We start from the raw sequence: 20407 nt of genomic DNA, 5'->3' as shown, positions 1-20407 counted from the left end.
ATCACTCTGTTTTGTAACCTTTCAGAATGTTTTTAACTAGTACAATCAGCAAAACTAGAAACTTAGTTTGTGCCAGTTGCTAATGGAAGCTCTGTTAACTGAGCCCTCTGTGGCTACACTGCAGTTTCTCCAGAAGCAAATCAATCCCCACAGACTCCATTATTTGAGCATTACAAAAACACTACAAAAATAGTTTTTATCTGAGTGGAGTGATTTTTTTTTTATATAACTCATCTCCCTGGATACTGGAGTTAGGGGCTGCTTTGTTTGGAAGGTATCCCCATATAGGCCATTAGAGCCAATCCACATCTGCAAGGCCCTACCTCTGCTAACTGGAGTCACTAAACTGAAATTATGTAACAATAATATGGCTTGATGTTTGGTACAGACTATCCAATATGTTTGTGCTTATGAAATTCTAGTTTTTTATTAATCTGTTACTTGGCACCAAGTCTTCAAGCAACTTAAAGAAGTTGAGATGCTTTTCTAGCACCACTGACTAACAGTGGGCTGTGGGGTCAGTTTCTTGATTATTAATGTGCAATCACAATATTCTAAGATTCTTTAACTGGATGATTAAGAATGCACAGGACAATGTGATTTTCTGTTTTGTTTTTTTGTGCATTGGTTTTCTTATGATCAGTTTACGAGTGACGAAAACCGCTCACCAAACAGTGGGGGAGTGCACAGTTTCCCCTCATGTCCACTGATTGTATCACACTTAATGTGCAGAAACCTCTATACTGTATAAATCATTTTACAGACATGTCCATTCAAAGTGTGTTGGGACATGTTTTTTGGTGTTATGTCCTAAAATTTTCCATGTAATCTTTCTAAACTTAAAATGTAGTTTTCAGTGCCTAATAAAACTTACTGGTTCTTAATGATATGATATGTGTTTGTTTCCAGGAAGCATTAATCAATCTGGATGAAACTGAATTTAATAAACTGCCTAGGTCATCAGGATTATCAATACCTAAACAGCTTTTGGGAATTACACCCAAATCCTTACAAAGTATATTATATGTAGTACTGCTGTCAAAACGAATGGCATGATTACATATACCCTGCATGTAGGATTCTTGGAATTATGTGTCGGTGTTGGTGTCTGTAATTGATTACTTTGTGTTATACAATAAACCTGTAGCTTGTAATAAAGAACAGCAATGAATATATGCATTTATTATTGATTTGTTTGGTTATGAACAGGAGTTTTTGTTACAGTAATATAAAGAATATATATAAGAATATAAAAAAACAACATGATAAATTAATATACATGTCTGTGTGTTCATACAAGTTTTTTTTTCCAACTCTTGTGTGAAAACACAGTTTGTTTTTATAGTTTAGTTTTTAGTTGAATTTTTTAAAGTAGATTTTTTCCTTTTCGTCTTTGTGGGTTCTCTGGTTTCCTTACACTTTGTTATTTGAGTCTCATGTTCATGTATTTGTTAGGTTTTTCTTCATTTGCTGGAATTACTGGCTTTCTCCATTAATCAGCTGATGTTTTCTTTCTGTAAAGTTCACCCACTCTTTTAGTTTTGATTATAATAATATTGTTTATACCTTTGTCTAGGTTCTATCCCATTTCCACTTTCCTCCATACCTTCCCCTTTTGAAGTCCCCCCACCCAAATTGCTCTTGTGCTCAGTTGTCATCTCTCACTTGTTGCAGGCAATTTTATCATTCTGTAGTTTAAAATATATATATTTTACACCTTCCTTAACAAGCCATCATTCTAGTTACACAACAAAATAATTCCAATTAATGCAAATCAGTACTATGAAAGAATGTGTGTGTCTTGGGGGGGGGACCCTTTGTGTTCCCAATTAGATGCCACACCACGAAAGCAACATTTTTTCCTTTGCAAAATAAGGTAGTTTGTCTTTCCCAATGTGATTTGTGGTTTGCGAAAATCTTGAAAAGGTCGCTCAATAAATCTTCAGATTATGTGTTGCTGTTCATACCGATGGCTGTTTGTGTGTGTTTGGAGAGGTGTGTTGCAACCTTACCATTACATTCCTTCAGCCATACACCTATACACCTTACTAGTCTCTATGGTAACTAATGTCCTGAACAGAGACAGTGCACTCCATTTTTTTCTGAAGTCTGCCTCTCTTTCACATTCCACTTGGTGATTAGGCATCACTTTCTTCAGTACTGCTAGTTCTTTGTGTGCTGCACTGTGTTGAAGGTTTCTAATATTAATAGCCTAATGACATGATCCTGTCCACCCCTAATGCATGTCTGATGTCTCCTGTGCTTTTAGAGCCTGTTATCCACAGAGCCACAAATTGAGGTGAGAGAGAATAAGGCGTTGTAACATCTCTTACAACGGGGCACTGTAAAAAGAAACTACTCACAGATGGAGACATGGTGGGAATCCCCTTGTTTGCAAAACTAATCCAAAGCATAACTTTCCATTTACACAAGCTAGGCTGCAGAAAAAAGGAGTGTTAAAAAGACATGACTAAGCACTGAAATGGGCATGAAAAGTGTCTTAAGCATCACTGTATTTGTAATGCCCCTGAATTTCCTGTGATTTTAGCACCGCAGTGTGAAGATTGTGCCGTAAGCTAAACTCAATTCAATTCAATTTTATTTATATAGCCAAATCACAACAACAGTCGCCTCAAGGTGCTTTATATTGTAAGTTAGACCCTACAATAATACATACAGAGAAAAACCCAACAATCAAATGACCCCCTATGCGCAAGCACTTTGGTGACAGCGGGAAGGAAAAACTCCCTTTTAACAGGAAGAAACCTCCGGCAGAACCAGGCTCAGGGAGGGGCGGGGCCATCTGCTGTGAGTGGTTGGGGTGAGAGGAGGAAAACAGGATTAAGACATGTTGTGGAAGAGAGACAGAGGTTAATAACAAGTATGATTTAATGCAGAGAGGTCTATTAACACATAGTGAGTGAAAAAGGTGACTGAAAAGGAAAAACTCAATGCATCATGGGAGTCCTCCATGAAGGCTCTCCCTCCCATTCTACTTTTAAATACTCTAGGAGTTAGTGGCAGTTGTGAGTATGTGCACATGCTTTACTAAAGTGGAAAAAGGCACAGTTCTTGCAAAGTCGGATTCATGTGAAAATATCAGGATGGTACTGTTGAGTTTATTGACAAATAGGGCTGCCACGATTAGTCGACTAGTCACGATTATGTCGACTATTAAAATCGTCGACGACTAATTTAATAGTCGACGCATCGTTTGAAGCTTTGTAAGATCACAAATGACGCAGGAATGCGTAGTAGGATTTAAGAGTGTAATAACGGACTGAAACAGAAGATGGCAGCACTGCATGTACAAGGATGCCAGCTGCCGTTATTAAACCCCGAAGAAGAAGAAGCTGTGTCCCAGAATTCATAGCGCAGCCCAGCGCAGTTGTCAACAATGGCGGCAGCTAGTTAGTTTTAACTTTACTCTTATTATTCTTTCTGGGTCACAAAATAAACGTTTAACATATTTTCAGGCAGGAATGTAGCTGTGTAAACCTCAAATATCTGCTCAGTTTATCAAGACACCACATATTTTCAAAAGCGCTCCGACGTTTTCGGAGACGTCTGTTACCCACTAGCTCGTTAGCTAGGCGGGGGCAAGGCTAACTAGAGCCGTGAGAACACCGGACTCCCGGCAAATCGTTTTTAAACCCACCGCCGTCTTTTGCTAGTCAGGTTAAACATATCTATAAGTCACTTAGATAACTTAAAAATGTTATTGTTTGGCTTTCTTTAGTATTTTATTTGTTCCTGAGTAAATCAGTTTGGCTGAGATTAAAGTTATAGTTTTTGCACAGCTAAATAAACTTCAAGCAGACAGCTGATTATCAGAAGTGTGAGATGCTCCAGAATTTACTCCGGTGTCCTGTTATATTTTTGATAGCAAGGAGTTTATTAAACTTCACCGAAACAATCTGCAAATTTCATTAAAAATTAATAAACTATCATCTTGTCTTTATTTTTAGTTAGCACAGACCTTAAACACTTAAAGCTGTAAGCTAATGATAGTTATATAAGAGCAGATGCTGCTGGTGCAATAAGCTGTACGTCCAATGGATGATGATCTGATTAGTCGACTAATCACAAAAATAATCGGTGACTAATCGACTATCAAAATAATCGTTTGTGGCAGCCCTATTGACAAATTTTAGTTTCAGCACTTCGGACAGCTCTGGGGGTTACAGTATACTTAATGTGACCACATAGTCAGCTAACATACAGGTACAACACTCCAACACACATATATGCTAATAAGTGCAAAGTAGCACCTAAGTACCAAAAAACTGGAACAAACTTCTGGAGCAGTCCCCCACACAACTGATTATATTATTTGTCAGCAAATGCCATTAAAATGTTCCAAAAGACACAAATGTAAATGAGAGGTTCAGTTCAGTGACGCCAGCAAGCAGACACAGAAGAGCTCTGTGCCTCTAATTCCAGCATCCATGTTATAAAAGAGCAAACTGTCGGTGATGGCCAAAACAGTTTGTATACCAGATGGTAAACATGCTTTTAAATGCAGTAAACTGTGTATTTTAAAATGGGAGTCTATGGAGATGCACTCACTTTTGGAGGAAGCCTTAAGTGGCCATTAAAGGAATGATGAGCATTTGTATGGAATGATTCATTCTTTCCACCTTATGAATGTAAGTCCTGCTGTTCTCTTTATTGGCACAGTTGCCCAACTTCGTCTGTCTTGTGGTATTGGACAAAAGGGGTAACAAGGTGTAACGCATTATAAATTAGAGGCTTATGGTAATCAGATTAATCAGTAGTCAGATTACTTTCTATTCATTGTAATGCTATACTTTTGCTTTAGTCAGTTTTTTATTTACACTTTCCAATAAACACTGATAAAAAACATTTTTATTTGCAATACAAAAGTGGAAAAAAAGTCTGACACATTTTATGTGTTTGCCTCCAACTATTTAGTTCACAGCTGAAATAGCTGTATCCAGGAGCATGCCAGGGTCAGCTAGTGTGAGCGCAGAGAGAGGACAGCGTTCAATTTTTGGAAGCTACTGAAAGCTATCAATCTGGTGGAAATTAACTTGTTGTTGGTTATGTGGTTGAGAAAACGGCACAACTCTCTATGCAGTGAGTGACATACAAAATCATACTGTTATGTGATCATACAACCAACATGTGTGTGCTATTTTTGTTAATAAACTCATATTAAACCAGTAGGTCACATTGTGACATAACAGAGTACTTTGTAATGGCAGAAACACTGTAATTTAAGATTTAAAGAGTAACATAACAGTATGCAAAGATTTCATCAAAGCTTTATTTACAGAAAACAGCTGACTGATGATGCTGGGAACAAGGCAAGAACTTTGAGACAGAGCATACACGGTTGAAAGCAAAACAGTGAATTCATTTCATACTTCAGTCTATCAGTATTATTGAAATATTATTGTATGTGCTTATATATGTGCCAGTGTAAGCATTTAAAGTTAAATTATCTACACAGCAAATGGAATTTTATACTTTATATAAATCTTGCAAGATGTCAAACTTCAAACTATCTCTCAGTTTACCATCCAGGAAACAAAGAGCTATGAGGCTGATGAGAGCTGACTTAGTGCAGTGGAACAAAAAAGTGAAAGCATCTCCACATTATTCTGGGATTTATTTTGTGTTGGCAGATATACTCACTGCCCTTCCCTGAGCCTGGTTCTGCCTGAGGTTCCCTCCCCTTCAAAAGGAGTTTTTCCTTCCCTCTGTCGCCAAAGTGCTTGCTCAAGGGGATCATATGATTGTTGGGGTTTCAACCTTACAATGTTAAGCACCTCGCAGTATCTGTTGTGATTGGGCATTATATGAATTGAACTGAACAAAGCACAAGGGACAACTGAGACATTATATACATACCAGGTAATTAGGGAGATGGGAAACACCAGGGAAGACAGCTGCAACAAATCAGGATAAACAAGACACAGGAAGTCAAACTCAGTGTAAAGCACACAAGACATGAGTCTATCAAAATAAAAAAGGAACTAAAACACGCGCACACACAGACCCAAGGACAAGAATGGAGATATCAAAGGCAAAAGCAGACAATCAGGGAGGCAGAACACAGTGAGACAAGGTAATGAAGTTGCCAGTGAGTGTGAGAAGACAAAATAGAAACATCCATCTGCTTATCCTTTTTTTCAGGGTCACAGGGGGCGCTGGAGCCTATGCCAGCTGTGAGGGTGAGAGGCAGGGTACACCCTGGAAAGGTCGCCAGTCTGTCGCAGGGCTAACACAGAGAGACAGAAACCATTTGCGCTCACATTCATTCCTGCATTCACACCTATGGGCAGTTTGGATTAATCAGTTAACCTATCCCTGCAAACTGCATGTCTTTGGACGACGGGAGGAAGCTGGAGTACCCAGAGGGAACCCACGCAAACACGGGGAGAACATGCAAACTCCACACAGAAAGACCCCGGCCTGATGGTGGAATTGAACGCGGGACCTTCTTGCTGTGCAGCAACAGTGCTAACCACCGTGCCAACCACCGTGCCACCATGCTGCCAAATAGACACATAAACCTCCTATTTCCATTGTTCTCACAATAACCTGTAATTAATATCTTAGCCTGAGGTTGACACAACATTCACTTTGACTCGTGGCAGCAGGTACCATCCTGGTAATGAAATTTTTAGAAGGGGAGCCATGGGAAGTCAGATGACCCACAGAGTGAGAGAGAAACAGATGAGGGGAAAGAGTGCGATAAAACAAAGGTCAGGGACCAATAGTGAAATAATGTTAGGAACAAAGGGAGCTTTGGCACGTAGCAGATTATTTCTTTTGCATTCTGAATGATGGCGAGTCATACTGTGAGGAAGAAATAAATGCAAAGGACACTAGGATCTACTGTATTGCTAGCTGTTCTGCAGTAAGGCTGCCTTGAACTGAGCATTTCCACAACTGCCTATGCTGATGTTATGCAGATGTATGCATATGGTACTCACCGTTATATTGACAGTAAACAAAACAAAAAGCCAGATTTTTTATTTTTTTTTATCTGATACAAACTGTCTAGACACAGTACTAAAAACCAAAAATATCACTGTAATGGCAAAGCGGGTGAAAGGTTAAAGCATTTATTCAGTTACTCTTGAATATTTGTCACACAATCTCTCTCTCTCTCTCTCTTTCTCTGTATGTATTTAAGTGTTTTGTTACAGGGAGCAGTAATTTCCTGGAGTCTTGTCAACAGATTCACCAATTTGTTGTGACTGCTCTGGCCTGTCTAAACAACTGCTAAACTAAAAGGGCATCAACCAGGAATGTGTGCTCTAGATGTACTCTAAAAAGTAGGACCTTCTGTGCTAGCTTAGCTGTTTCACCATGTTTCATATTTCATATTTATTTCAGTCTGTGCACACAGTTCAAAAGCTATTCTTTACCATACAGTCATTAACGTGGCATTTGGCAAGAGTAAATAGTGCTATTCTGTGCATATGAATTATTACTAAATGACAAATTGTGACTATCCATAGATGACCAATTTCAAAACCAAATATTCAAGATAACATAACCATCTCAAAATAACATTTAAAAAACACGGCGTCTCTGATATATTAGAAGGAATATCCTTTCTATGTCGTCCATCTATAGTTCTACTCTTGTAGTTTAAACAGCAGGCTTATTAGTTTTCATCTTCCACTTTACAACCCAGTTATTGTCTGCCACCCCTTTAAATGGAAATGCAATCAATACACACTCTCCTCAATACTGTGTTGCTCTCATTCTGTTGCTCATTCTGTACAACTTTCTCATGCTTGATCTCGTCAGATCTTACAACTGAGTACAAACTGTGTCTGCTACCTTGACATTGTCTGCGTTTTTGACACTGATTCAGTCTGATGAAAGTCAGGTGAGTCTCATAGATCCTGAGAACACCAGATGATGTAAAATATATATATTTTACATCATTAAATATATTTTCACCTACTGATCAGAAGGTTAGTGGTTCGATCCCTGGCTCCTCCAGTCTGCATGTCAAGGGTGAGAATGTGTGTGGCTGTAGTTAAGAAGCACTCAGTTTAGAGAAAGTGTGTGAATGTGGCATGTTGTATAGAGCACATTCAGTGTCTGAACAGAGTTTCGTCATGTTACTTTTGCACTATCATGTTACATGGCTTGATTAACCCTGGAGAAACCATGGGGTCAAATTTGACCCCATGGTTTCCCTAGTAAACCAATGGGGTCGGCTCTGACCCCATGGGTTCTCCAGGGTTATGGTACACATTAGGCTGACATCTGGGGCCAGAGCTGAACACACTGCTGGCACAGGGCCAGCAGTGTGTCTGCAACTGGCCTTGTGCTGGCCCATGTGTGGGCCACCTCTGGCAAACCAGATCTGGGCCACCAAAGGGCCATCATTCTTTGCGGTATGTGGGCCATGTGTAAGCACATTGTGTGGGCCAGATCCGGGCCTTACCAATTTTGCTATGTGGGAACATGATACACTTGACATTAAGGGGTTAATTAAACTGCTCTTTGTATCTCAAGCATGCTGGCAGAACCCTTCATCCTGGCCTATTAGTATTTGCGTCCTCTCCTCCGATTTTATTTATTTTACTGTTATATTTATTTATTAATTTGTTGTTTTAGTGAAAAATCCAATTTAAATAGAAATCTCTCATTTAAGAGAAAATTGGGAGGCCAGATTACAGCTCGTTCATCATTGGTGAAATAAATGGACTGGTATTTATTTTGCACTAATATAATTCTCGTTCACACTCATACTCACACTTCACATGATGCATCAAGGGCAACTAAGGGTGCACTACCTCGCCTAAGGATATTTCAGCATGCAGACCGGAGGAGTCAGGGTGCAATCCACTGACCTTTTGATAGGTAGACGACCTGCTCTGCCACCTGAACCACAGCGGCCTCTGATTTCCACTTAGAGCTGATTTCATACATATACTCTGTGTTGTGAAAAACAGGTCAGGTTAAAACCATTTTCTACATAACACACAACACATTAAAATATCAAAATATTATCAAAACACTGTTCTTAAATTAGACAGCGCCTCCATACAGTGTCGCAAGAGGTAGGAGGCAGGACACAGAAAAACCACTTGCAAGCTGTGAATCACATTGCTGCAAATCAGTGCATGCAGACATGAGATGGACTTTTTATAATGGTAGCAGTACATCAATGAATAATGACAAAAAATATGAAAGAATTGGATAGGTACCTTTATACACAGTTTGTGTACATTTTTTCAAAAACGTTCAAATCACTGTTACTGTTACTTAAAGGTTTAAAGAAGAATTAAAAAGTTCAGCACTCATCTTGATTAGGTACGGCCCACGAGGGTATTTGTAGTGTTGTTTTCCAGGCAAACACACATATCTTGATTAAGAGGGAGTTTTTGTCACCGCCCTTCTTAATTCCTATGATTCTGTTTTAAAAGTATGTAATGATGATCGTTGATCTGTTTTCCTCATCGAAGTAGCATTTTGTATTTTAGATACGCAAGCTCAGACTTGAACCATCATCTGTTTGCATTTGCTCAGTCTATTGTTTTATAATTGTCCATTCATTTACATGACTCAATTGAAATCTTGAAAAAAGACTATTGTACATTCACAATGAACTTTGCAGAAATTAAATTAGCTTCTTTTTTAACTAAAAGAAAAATCTACTGGATGTTTACTTTAGAAATGAGAATGTCGAAATGTCAATGAAAACTCAATTTTAAAGACTACCAATGACATGATGGACATTTCTTTCCCGCTGTCTGCCTCCCGTACTGCTCAGTGTAAGCTGTATCCTGATGGAACCTGTCTGCACTGGCTGGCATTAAAATCTCATCATCTGCTAAACACAAAGACTGGTAGGAAAGGTCAAGAGACAGAGGGTGGTGGGAAGCTGGCATCACTCAATCAATCACTCAGACACACATACACACACATTCAAGAACACACACTAGTGCACACTAGAAGTAACATACATGGCGGAATACACATATTTGTTGCATATGTGCATGCACACAAACATACCCAGCTTTTGGTATGGTGCTTACATGTATTTAAAGACACTGTTAAAGTCAGACGATGTAAATGAATGCATAGCTCATATGCACACATGCATAGAAAAGTATAAACCCATACAGTATAAATGAGCAAACATACTGCAAACATGCTCCTTTCTTACATAAATACAGACTCATACAGAGAAACATGCACACACACACACACACACACACACACACACACACACACACACACACACACACACACACACACACACACACACACACAAAGCTCTAGGGATTACTTCTGGCAGCCCTGAATGCAAACTCAGATGTCTTGCTGTGACTCTATGGATATTTTATAGGACTCCTGCGCAAATTGTAATGAATCTTTCATGAGGTTACATCGCATTGTGTGTTTATGTGTGGTTGGGCTGTGTGGGCCCACACGAATGTGTCGTGCACAACCAGAAGATTATAAAGTCGTGGTTAAGAGAAATGAGATCCACTTGAACAGGGCAAGAACCATTACCTTACTTCACCTCACATACCTAATTTAAAAAAAGATTAAATTCCAGCATTGAACTAAATATGCTATGCCTGTTGTTATTGTCTGTGTCATGTTGTCAGTTTTTTTATGCATTGTTATGTGACAATGAGAGCTAAGAAACAGCTGGAGCCCAGTATCATATATGTGTACAAAAAAAGTCAAAAAAGCTGATTATGATTTAAAAATGTAATAAAAGAATCTTCATATCTGCCTGTAATGTGGGTTCAGCAGGGGTAATATTAGGTGAAAGAGGTCCTGAATAATTATTTCACTTTCACTTTATTTCTAAAGCACTTTAGTGCTGTACAGAAATAAAAAATAGAAAAATGATAGAACAAGAATAAAAGAATATATCAGTAGAGGTACATACAAAGGGCAAGAAGAAATCGAAAGCATTACATAATCCTTTCAAATAATTAAGCGCTTCACTGTGTTACACTCCAATAAAGTGAATGACAGTGTTTGTCTTTGCTGAAATAAATTACTAGTGATGAAACAGTGAACGATATATGATAGGTAATTTGTCAAATCGTTCATGCGGCGTTAAGAGTAAAAAATAATAATAATAATTAGGAAGGAATAAATAGCAAAAAGCTCTTACAATATGAGATTGAGTTGATTATGTGTAATTTTTTTATATTTTGATCATAATTTCTGTCTTATGAGATAACGAAGAGTATGCCTCTTAAGATATTCCAGATGGAACCATCCAAGAAAGAAAAAGCTGTTAAAGTGCTTGTGACCTATAGACATGCAACAATAAACCATGATTTGGAGTCACTAATGGGCAATGTTTTATTTTTTACAGCATGCAAGCCCCCAAAAACCGTGGTAACCACAGCAATGCAGTAGCGGTCATGAGTAGGAGCCTCATTATTACCACTGCACCACACAGAGGATTTAGCAGCAGGCTGTTATTATAGACCACAGGTGAAGTGGTGGGGGGAGTGGGTGGTTGACATGGGGGTGTGGTGTTAAGGGCCAGTGCCTACTGTCGGGTTGTACTGTGCTGTAGTATTGTGTGTATTCTTTTTATGATGTGGCGCCATCTCATGGTTAAAACCTGTAATGATGACAGCATGATATAGTGTTGGTGTCTTTTCACAAATAGGTTGGGTAGAAAAAAAATGTTTCTGTCTTAACGTGTTAGAAAGCTCTCCTCTATCATCTTTTATTGCTCGCATGTAGTTGATACTCTAACCAGAGCTCTGCGTTCCATGCAGCCCAGATCGGGTGTTTGAGAAAGCTGATAGCCAGATGTTGTCTGTCATCACAAAAGCCAAGAAAACAGTTTCACGTGCCTCTGAAAGGCAGCCAATGGAGACTTGTGGAAAAACAGCAGCTAAGCAAGAATTATCTGGCAGCGATAACATTTGGACCTAAATCAGTCAGAATATTACATGGATCAACAGGGATGGGAGCAAGGGCAGAAACCTCGCAGCTGAAATAGTTTAAACTTGGAACCACAGTAAGATATCTTAAAGGAAGATGTCTTAAAAGCTTATCATTAATATGTCTGCATGATAAGTGGCATTGATTTAAAGTTTTCCAGAGCAGCATCAGGAAATGTTAATGATATATAATTATAGCGTAATTTTAACAATTGAGGGTAAAGAAAATTGAAGCCAATACAGAAGTGAGGCTGGCTACAAAAGTGAGTTAATCCCCAAAACTCCCAACTTACAGCTAATTAGCCTATAGCTAATTTCCATCCTTTGTATCCATCTGTACTGGAGTGATTTTTTATTTTATTTTTAAATAACTCACCTGTTTAGGTAGATCTCAACACAGGCACCTGTAGCCACTAACTGTGTGCCTCACATTTGCTAATCTCAAACGTGTTTGTGGTGCAAATGAGTTTTAAAGCATTTTTCATGGAGTTATCTGGCAACCGGTGACCCCTGTTGTACATCCATCTACCTGCATAGCCCTCGCTTTTGGTGATTTCAGTTACTCAAGTATTTTATTTTTTGTTACTAATTGGCAGCGATCTGTGTGTTCCATCTATAAAAGCATCTTGGTAACAAAGCTTATTGGCTGATAACTTAACACTCCGCCTTCTCGTCCTAATACGGTCATGAGGATAAGATGGCCATGATGCTAAAATGTGATGTAACAGTGGCTACTTCTATTTTCTGTACAGAATCTGATTTTTTTTTTTAAGTTGTAATGCGTGAAAGAGTTCAAAGTTTTGTTTTTAACCTAACTTTCCTTCATTTCTTCAGAATGTGGGCAAGGAGCTTGTCTTTATATTTATCATCACCAAAAGACTGCTACAGCCTAGAAATGATCCAAAGCATGACCTACATGGTGCCTGATGATAGACTAACAGCCTGTGTGGGGTGCACCTTTCCTTTTTGCTCAGTGGCACCTGTGACACATTCCAGCTTCCCTGTGACTATAAAATGGACAAGCAGTTAAGAGGATAGATGGATGGGTGGATGGCCTATGTGACAGCTGTATCTTTTTCTCCTTCTTCATCTTTCAGCTGCATCTTTAAAGGGTCACAGTATCATCTGCCTACATCTGGTTGGATTTATTTATGATTTGCATATTTGATTTGACAAAGATTGTACACCCGATCCCATTCCTGCAGCAAACCTCCCCTTTTATTGGAGGCTGGGCAAAGTATGAGGAGTACACAGGAATGTGGCCCCTCAGTGGCTGCCTTTGCATGACAATGGATAAGCCTTGTAATTCTGGACCCCTGTGGCGACCAGATCTCCAATCGTTGGCAGATTGTAAAAGGTATGTCATGTGCAGTGTGCAACCAAGCATGGCACAGGGTCAGGGGTTCAAGCTATGCTAAAACAAAGCAGTTCTATGAGACTGGAGGTGATGGTGCTAGTTGGCTCGTGTTTTATCACCACAAGATATCCCTGTAACACAAAACACATTTGTTATTTTGACATATTTTCACATATCTTTGTTTGAGAGCTAAAAATGTTACCGATGTTAAAACCCCGGTTGTTTCCTAGCAGCAAGAAGATCCTGAGTTTGATTCCAGCAACTGGCCGGGTACTTTCTGTGTGGAGTTGTTGGGGGATGTTCTCCCCATGTTTGTGTTGGTCCTCTCCAGGTACTCCGACTTCCTCCCACAGTTCAGAGACATGCAGTTAATTGGTAAATCGAATTTTTCCATAGGTGTGAATGGTCGTTTGTCTCTATGTGTTAGACTGGCGAGCTGTCCGCGCTGTACCTGCCTCTCCTCTTATGGTAGCTGGCATTATCTCCAGCCCCCCTGACAACAATAAGTAGATGGAAATTAAAAGACAACTTTGTAATTATTGTTTTGTATCAGTATATTCAAATAAAGCCTGTAAATCCTGCCTGTAAAATACAATCTGTGTGTTTATGAATGAGTTTAGTATAAATGGCGGTTGTCCTCATACTTCAGAAATATTTACAGACAGGTTATAGAGCACTGATTTGGTTAATATATCCAACTGGTAACTTTATTGGGTCATGGTTTGCTCTGTGGGAGAACTGAGGACGTGTCAGTGGGCCATCTGGAGAGTATTACAATGGAAAAAATGTTGGATTGACCAATGGGGTATAAACTGTCGGGGTTATTTCTAGCGCTCACTGTCTCTCTTTCTCCCCCTCCTCTGTTGGATGGTTCTCTCATACCTTAAATGCACAAAAAACAGAGTGTAGAAGGGTGGGCGAGAGAGGTAGACGGAGCAACTAGAAGAGAGAGAGACTGGGAGGGACCGTGGGTGAGGTTCACTTGGATCCAAAACCCAGTGTAGCAACAACTTATTAGAGAAACAAGGCAGAACGTTCTGGAGCAACAACTTTTCCTGAATAAAGCAGAAGAAGAAGAATTCAGTCACTTACAGAATCTGGGATTGCTTTTAACACAGCAAAACTGTTGTATGCTCTCACTTTGGAGAACTTTTACTGAGCTCTGTGCTTCAGGAGTGCTCCGGAAATACAGGAAGTGGTCTCATTAATACTGACAAGTTTTTCAGAAACAAAAAGACTAAAGTTTCCCTGCAGCTGCAGAGGCAGTGAAACTTGGGCTGACTACTCTGGCCAGACTTATTGAGTTTTAGTCATGTCGGGCATGCTTCCCCTCTTTCTCGTATCTTTGTGTCTGATCGTGGGCTCAGTCCAGAGCCAAAGCTCGTCTCAGGATGCCTTTATAATCCAGTACCTGGAGAGGAGACTGGCTCAGATGGAGGTAAGCTGATGTTGGTTCTTCTGTTTCACGTCAACTACATGTATGTGCATCTGGCACGAGGTCAGAGACACAAAGAGCATAGACTCAGCCCCCACTTATTAACTGCTGTTTGTAGTGTTACTCACTTTGCTTTGACATTTTGCTGAATGCTGCAGTTCAGTTCAGAAAATTTCCTCTTTACTGCATAATCTGATCATCTAGAGTTGTGGAAATCTAAATGAGGTAACAAAAAATATCAGTCAGTATGTTTTTTCAATCTATTGAAATACAACATGTCTCATTATGGTGGGTTTACTACATTTTGAAGGACTTTCAGGTACTAGCTTAGTCTGTTATCAAAATCCAGAAGTTTTGCAGAACTGGAGCAAATAGAGAAAAGACTGATCAGTGAACTTGTGCAGTTAAAGAGTGTTTGGCTGGAGGCTGTCAAGATACAAATTATGCCAGTTCCATCATTCTTACTGTTTATGCAGCGTGGGATTACAGAACAGCTGGAGCCAGCCCCAGCTGTCATAGAGCGAGAGGGAGAGAATACCCTGTACAAGTAAAAGAAAGAGAAGAAGAAAGAAAGAAAAAAGTAGGGAGGGGAACAGAAACACAACTAAATCAACATATGATGTAAGCCCCAGACATGAACACTAACACTTAACAAAATGTCAGACAAGTGAGCACAGGAGAACCAAGACATAAACACAGAGGCTAGACACAGGCAACATTAAGGGCAACTGAAAACTACTAATAGAAATCAAGACATGATCCAAAAGGCAGGGCTGCAAAACTGAAACTCATCTCTGGAATAACTATAAAGCAAAAACTGAACTCAAACACAAAATGATGTCACGATAAAGTTTCCAGTTTATTAGCAAAGAAAAACCAAACTAGGAATCCAGAAATCCAACAAACACAAAACTTGCTCTGACAAAAAACGGGGTGAACTGTGCAATCTGTGGAGGAGAGAGAGAGTGTAAGCGAGTGGTAGTGAATGAATCCCAAAGCAGGCAGTCAAAGTCTTCAGCCTTACTTTTGCTGTGATATTTCCATAACCAGGAAGGAAGAGTCCATACTACAATCCAGGGCACTGGGGAGTTTGGCAGAGAGTGGGCGGGTGGTAGCGGTTAGGAGGGCGCGATTTTCTGGTTCCGAAAAGCGTTTGGAAATTTCCAGGAAAGAAGGCTGGAGATCACGGACCGTTTGAGTTGAGTTCAGCTGACGGCTGGTGGGCACCGAAGAGGTGAAGACAATCTGGCGATGATCTGCTGCACACGGCGCTCTGAAATACTGCCCGCTACATGAAGAGCAGCAGATCAGGTGTGAAGGAAACCATCCAACTCCCAGACCCTTCCAAAAAAAAAACTATTTCCACACAAAACAAAATAAACAGGAATGCCCTGATCATGACTTAAAGCAGTGAAACCAAGAATATGAAACTGGGATCAAGACAATAAAATGTTTCTATAGATATTCCTCATTTGGTTTTTTGATGGCAGTGGTGGTGAATCCTGTCTAACACCATGTTTTCCAAACAAGGTTGAGATCTGGTGACTGTGTAGGCAATAGCAGAGAATTCACACCATTTTGATTTTCATTAAACCTTCAGTAAGCCTCCATGCCCTGAGGCTGAGGTCACTGTCATGCTTAAACAGACCACTATGATGTGGTCCACTGTGTTTCATCTTAATAGAGGTGAATGCTAAGAAAAAGTTTGTATTGCCTCGCAGTGACACCTTCCATTAAGGGAACAAGTGATCATCAAACTAGATCCCATCACAGTGGGAGGCTACAGTTCAGTTTTTACCTCTGAGCCGTAAAAGGGCCGATGGAGTATTGTCACCCTGCCTGGCAGACGGCCGGGTGGGTGGGTGACATGAACAGTGAGAGGTCAACTTTTCTTGTGAATGCAATAACTTAAAAACAAAGCAATGCATCAAGTGCTATTAATGTACAGAATGAGTGGAGCAAGACTTTGTGGTATTGTTCCTGACCAAGTAAAATTTACGTGAACCTTTTTAGTTGTTAGAGAAAAAATTTGATATTAGTTCCATCAGTTCTCAAACGAAATATTCTCATTTTAACTCCTTTTCTCATGAAACTAGGAGCGCCTGAATCAGTGTGAGCAGAGCACCACAAGCGTCACCCAAAGAACCTTTGACCTTTCCAGTGAAATCAGAGGTTATCTGTCTACACTCAGTGTTCTCAGGTAACATATGTGAAAGATCTCCTTTACAAAGTTTCTCTCAGTACACACTATTTAAATGAAAAGTGAATGAAATAATGACAAATTTCTGAGAAACTGAATGAAATACATGAAATAAGCACTGTTTTGCTGTACAGATCAGAGGTGAAGAGCCAGATGGACGGCATGTCTGTACGTGTAGACCGGATGGAGAGAGAGCTGGAATATTTGGAAAACAAAATTCCCAGTCAGTCTGAAATTGAGATGGAGGAGGCACTGCTGGAACAGCAGATAAAAGCGGCAGAACTCGACCTGCTGAAAAGGAAAGCCAAGATCAAAGTGCAAAATGGTGCTTAAATAAGACGAGATATTTAAAGGTCCACATAACATAAGTTTGGAAAATAGAAAGAAACAACAAAATGTTCATTCCTGCTTCTGTGCTTTTTCCAGACTGCAGCATGGGTCTGAGTCAAATCAAGTCTCTCAAGATTGTGAAGAAGGCAGGAGACACCTATGGTTCCTGGTTCAAGGACCCCTCGGAAGGATCAGCCAAGGTCTCTTCTTTTTTTATAGATGATGAAATAACTGGTTGTTTGCAGCAGAGGTAAAGCTGTCTTTCCTTCTGAGCTGCACTCTTCTGTTTATCTTTCTCTCACTGTCGCTCTGTTAATGGACACTCACTGATCTGTTCTCTGAATAATCAAAATGAATCATGCTTTTGGACTATTTTGTCCTATGTGATTGGATCAGCTGTTATCAGATGACCACCTGTGATGGAAATGGCTGGCTTAAGGTGATAAAACCACATACAATTATTACCAACTGAGCAGCTTCCCTCCATTCAGCAAAACATTTTAACATCTTTGAGCACTCCTCCTGGGACTGAACCAGGAATCTTTGGCTTGTTAGGCAAATGTGTAAGCTATATACTATGGAGCTCCTAATAATTAATAATTCCACCCAGATGTAAATGGGTGGGTGTATTGTAGCTATATAAGATTGGCCAACAGAATAAAACCACCTGCCCACTATTCTGGAGCTGAACTTAAAAGCTGAGGCCTGCAGTTTATTGATTGGCCACTTGAGGCTTGTTCCAACAATTCCCATGGACTGCTGTGTTAAAGTGGCAACATTTAGTGCTTTAAATGAACATGTTTACAGCTGCATGATCACGTGTGTTAACAGACTGTCCAAGAAGTCTTTTCAAACTTTATAAGTGAGTAAAATTCTATTATTTTATTTAAATGTTAGTTAGAATAAAACAGTGTGTGCGGCTGTTCACACATGCACCCTACACATGTACATTACTAACCACACCTACTGGCTTTAGGTAATAAACTAACTTTTCTGTGCAAAGGTAGTTTTTCTGGCTCTAAACACTTAATATGATGCCAACCAAAATGCTAAAAGCTTTTTAAAACAGCCTTTATACAGTTTTTCATAAAGAATAGAATATAAAGCTGAGCTGCAAAATCTCAGCTTGTCCCAATGTGAAATCTTTCAGATTTATCTGCTCAGCGGAATTCGTAACGACACCATGCTGGAGTACGTTTCCCTGCAAAGCTTCACAGAGAGGACTTCATCTCCAGCAAAGGTGGTGCAGCTGCCTTTCCACTGGCAAGGATCGGGTCATGTGGTCTACAATGGATTCCTCTACTACCACAAAGCAGATACAACAAACCAAATAGTGAAGGTTTGTAAGTGATTTAGCAAACATGAATGTGACGTTGTACATGTGTACTTCACATCAAGGCATTCTTGTGTTGATTTGCACTCTGTGTACAAAAGGGGTTGATTAAAGTTGTTCATGTCGCTTGGCAACAGTTCCTGGATACAATTGCAGTTTACCAGTTTGAGACTTCATAACAGGGAGCTTAGTCACTGAGGAGTCGGTCTTGTTTTCTTTCCTTCACTTCTGTGTCAGCTGAGGTCAGTGAGCAGAGAAAACAGTTTTGTTCCAGTAGAGCTAAAGACTTTTGTCAGGATACTTTAGGGGGGTTTGAAGAATTTCCAGTATTTTATTCCATTAATCACAAATATAATACATGTCTGTGAGGAATGTCATATTTGCTTCAGTTGTACTTAATATCACTTTCTTAATAGTAAATAGTAAGCAATGTGGTGTCCCTCTCATTGCCATGCAAGTGATTCTGACCTACTCTAGCTGACATGGGAGCATTGCTAACACAGCTAATTTGTGTAAGGTCGCTCATGTGTGCACTGGTTTTCTTTCTTTTTCTTCTTACAGAAGCCTTCTTTAAGTAGTACATAAAGTAACCACATTTTGATAGTACTTGGCTTGTCTGGGATTTTTAAAGCCTTTGGTTTGTACAAGCCAAGTACTAGTCACCAAAATTAAATAGAGTCTACATTAATATTCAGTTCATATTATTATTATTTATATACCACCAAATCACAACAACAATCACCTCAAGGCACTTTATATTGTAAGGTAAAGACCCTACAATAGTACAGAGAAAACCCCAACAATCATATGAGCCCCTATGAGCAAGCGGTTTGGTGACAGTGGGAAGGAAAAAATCCCTTTTAACAGGAAGAAACCTCCAGCAGAACCGGGCTCAGGGAGGAGCACCATCTACTGCAACGAGTTGTGGGGTATGTGAGAAGCAAATGACAAAGACATGCTGTTGAAAGGAGCCAGAGATTAATTACAACTAATAATTAATTGCAGAGTGGTGTATAAATACATGGTAAGAGAAAAGAGGTGCGTGAAGAAGAAACATTCAGTTCATAATGAGAAGCCTCCAGCAGCCTAGACCTATTCCAGCGTAACTAAGAAAGGATTCAGGGTCACCTGATCTAGGCCTAACTATAAGCTTTATCAAAAAGGAAAGATTTAATCTTAAAAGTAGAGAGAGCTGTCTGTCTCTTGAATCCAAACTAAGATCTGGTTCCACAGAAAAGGGGCCTGAAACCTGGAGGCTCTTTTTACCATTGTACTTTTTAACACCCTCGAAACCACGATATTATTAATTATACCTACATTATCCGCTACTACAAGCCAAAAATGCTACTCTGAAATTAATCTTTTGTAAGCTTGTTAGCATGCTAACGTTAACTTTTATCTTAGTCCAGTTTCAACATGCAGTACCCTCCAACTCTGTGCTAATAAAGTGACTAAAATAGCACACCACTGTTCACATACTTTCAGTAGTTACTCAATCTAATTATGTGGTTAGATAAAGTGACTTAAACAAAAGGCCCTCTATGCTATAATGATGTCCATTCATATCAATTAAATTCCTAAAGGTAGACCTGCTGAATGGCACAGTGGTGGACAGCATGCTTCTTCCAGGAGCTGGTCATATGCCTGTTTACAGTCTGAACCCTAACACTTACCTGGACATGGCTGTTGATGAACTTGGCCTCTGGGTCATCCATGCAGATGCTGAGTATGGAGGAAACCTGGTCATCACCAAACTGGAAATAGGTAAAGTACTACTCCTGCTACACATACACAGTTCTGTGAAAAAGGTTTTGAGTCATATATA

The 20407-nt window shown here is 39.6% G+C and overlaps 1 protein-coding gene across 1 annotated transcript in view; it reads left to right on the top strand.

Annotated features, from left to right (window-relative positions):
* Positions 1 to 14165: 14165 nt before the first annotated feature.
* Positions 14166 to 20407, top strand: part of olfml1 (olfactomedin-like 1) — a 7979-nt gene continuing 1737 nt past the window's right edge. Inside the window, exons 1-6 of the mRNA XM_005739088.1 lie at positions 14166 to 14722; positions 16816 to 16919; positions 17054 to 17244; positions 17346 to 17449; positions 18400 to 18588; positions 20166 to 20346. Of these exons, the coding sequence (XP_005739145.1) occupies positions 14597 to 14722; positions 16816 to 16919; positions 17054 to 17244; positions 17346 to 17449; positions 18400 to 18588; positions 20166 to 20346 (895 nt within the window). The 5' untranslated portion in view covers positions 14166 to 14596. The remainder of the gene's footprint in view (positions 14723 to 16815; positions 16920 to 17053; positions 17245 to 17345; positions 17450 to 18399; positions 18589 to 20165; positions 20347 to 20407) is intronic.

The sequence above is a fragment of the Pundamilia nyererei genome, unplaced genomic scaffold (assembly GCF_000239375.1).
Source record: "Pundamilia nyererei isolate P.nyererei 1_Seehausen unplaced genomic scaffold, PunNye1.0 scaffold00089, whole genome shotgun sequence".
NCBI classification, from domain to species: Eukaryota; Metazoa; Chordata; class Actinopteri; order Cichliformes; family Cichlidae; genus Pundamilia; species Pundamilia nyererei.
This window is presented reverse-complemented; position numbering and strand designations above follow the sequence as displayed.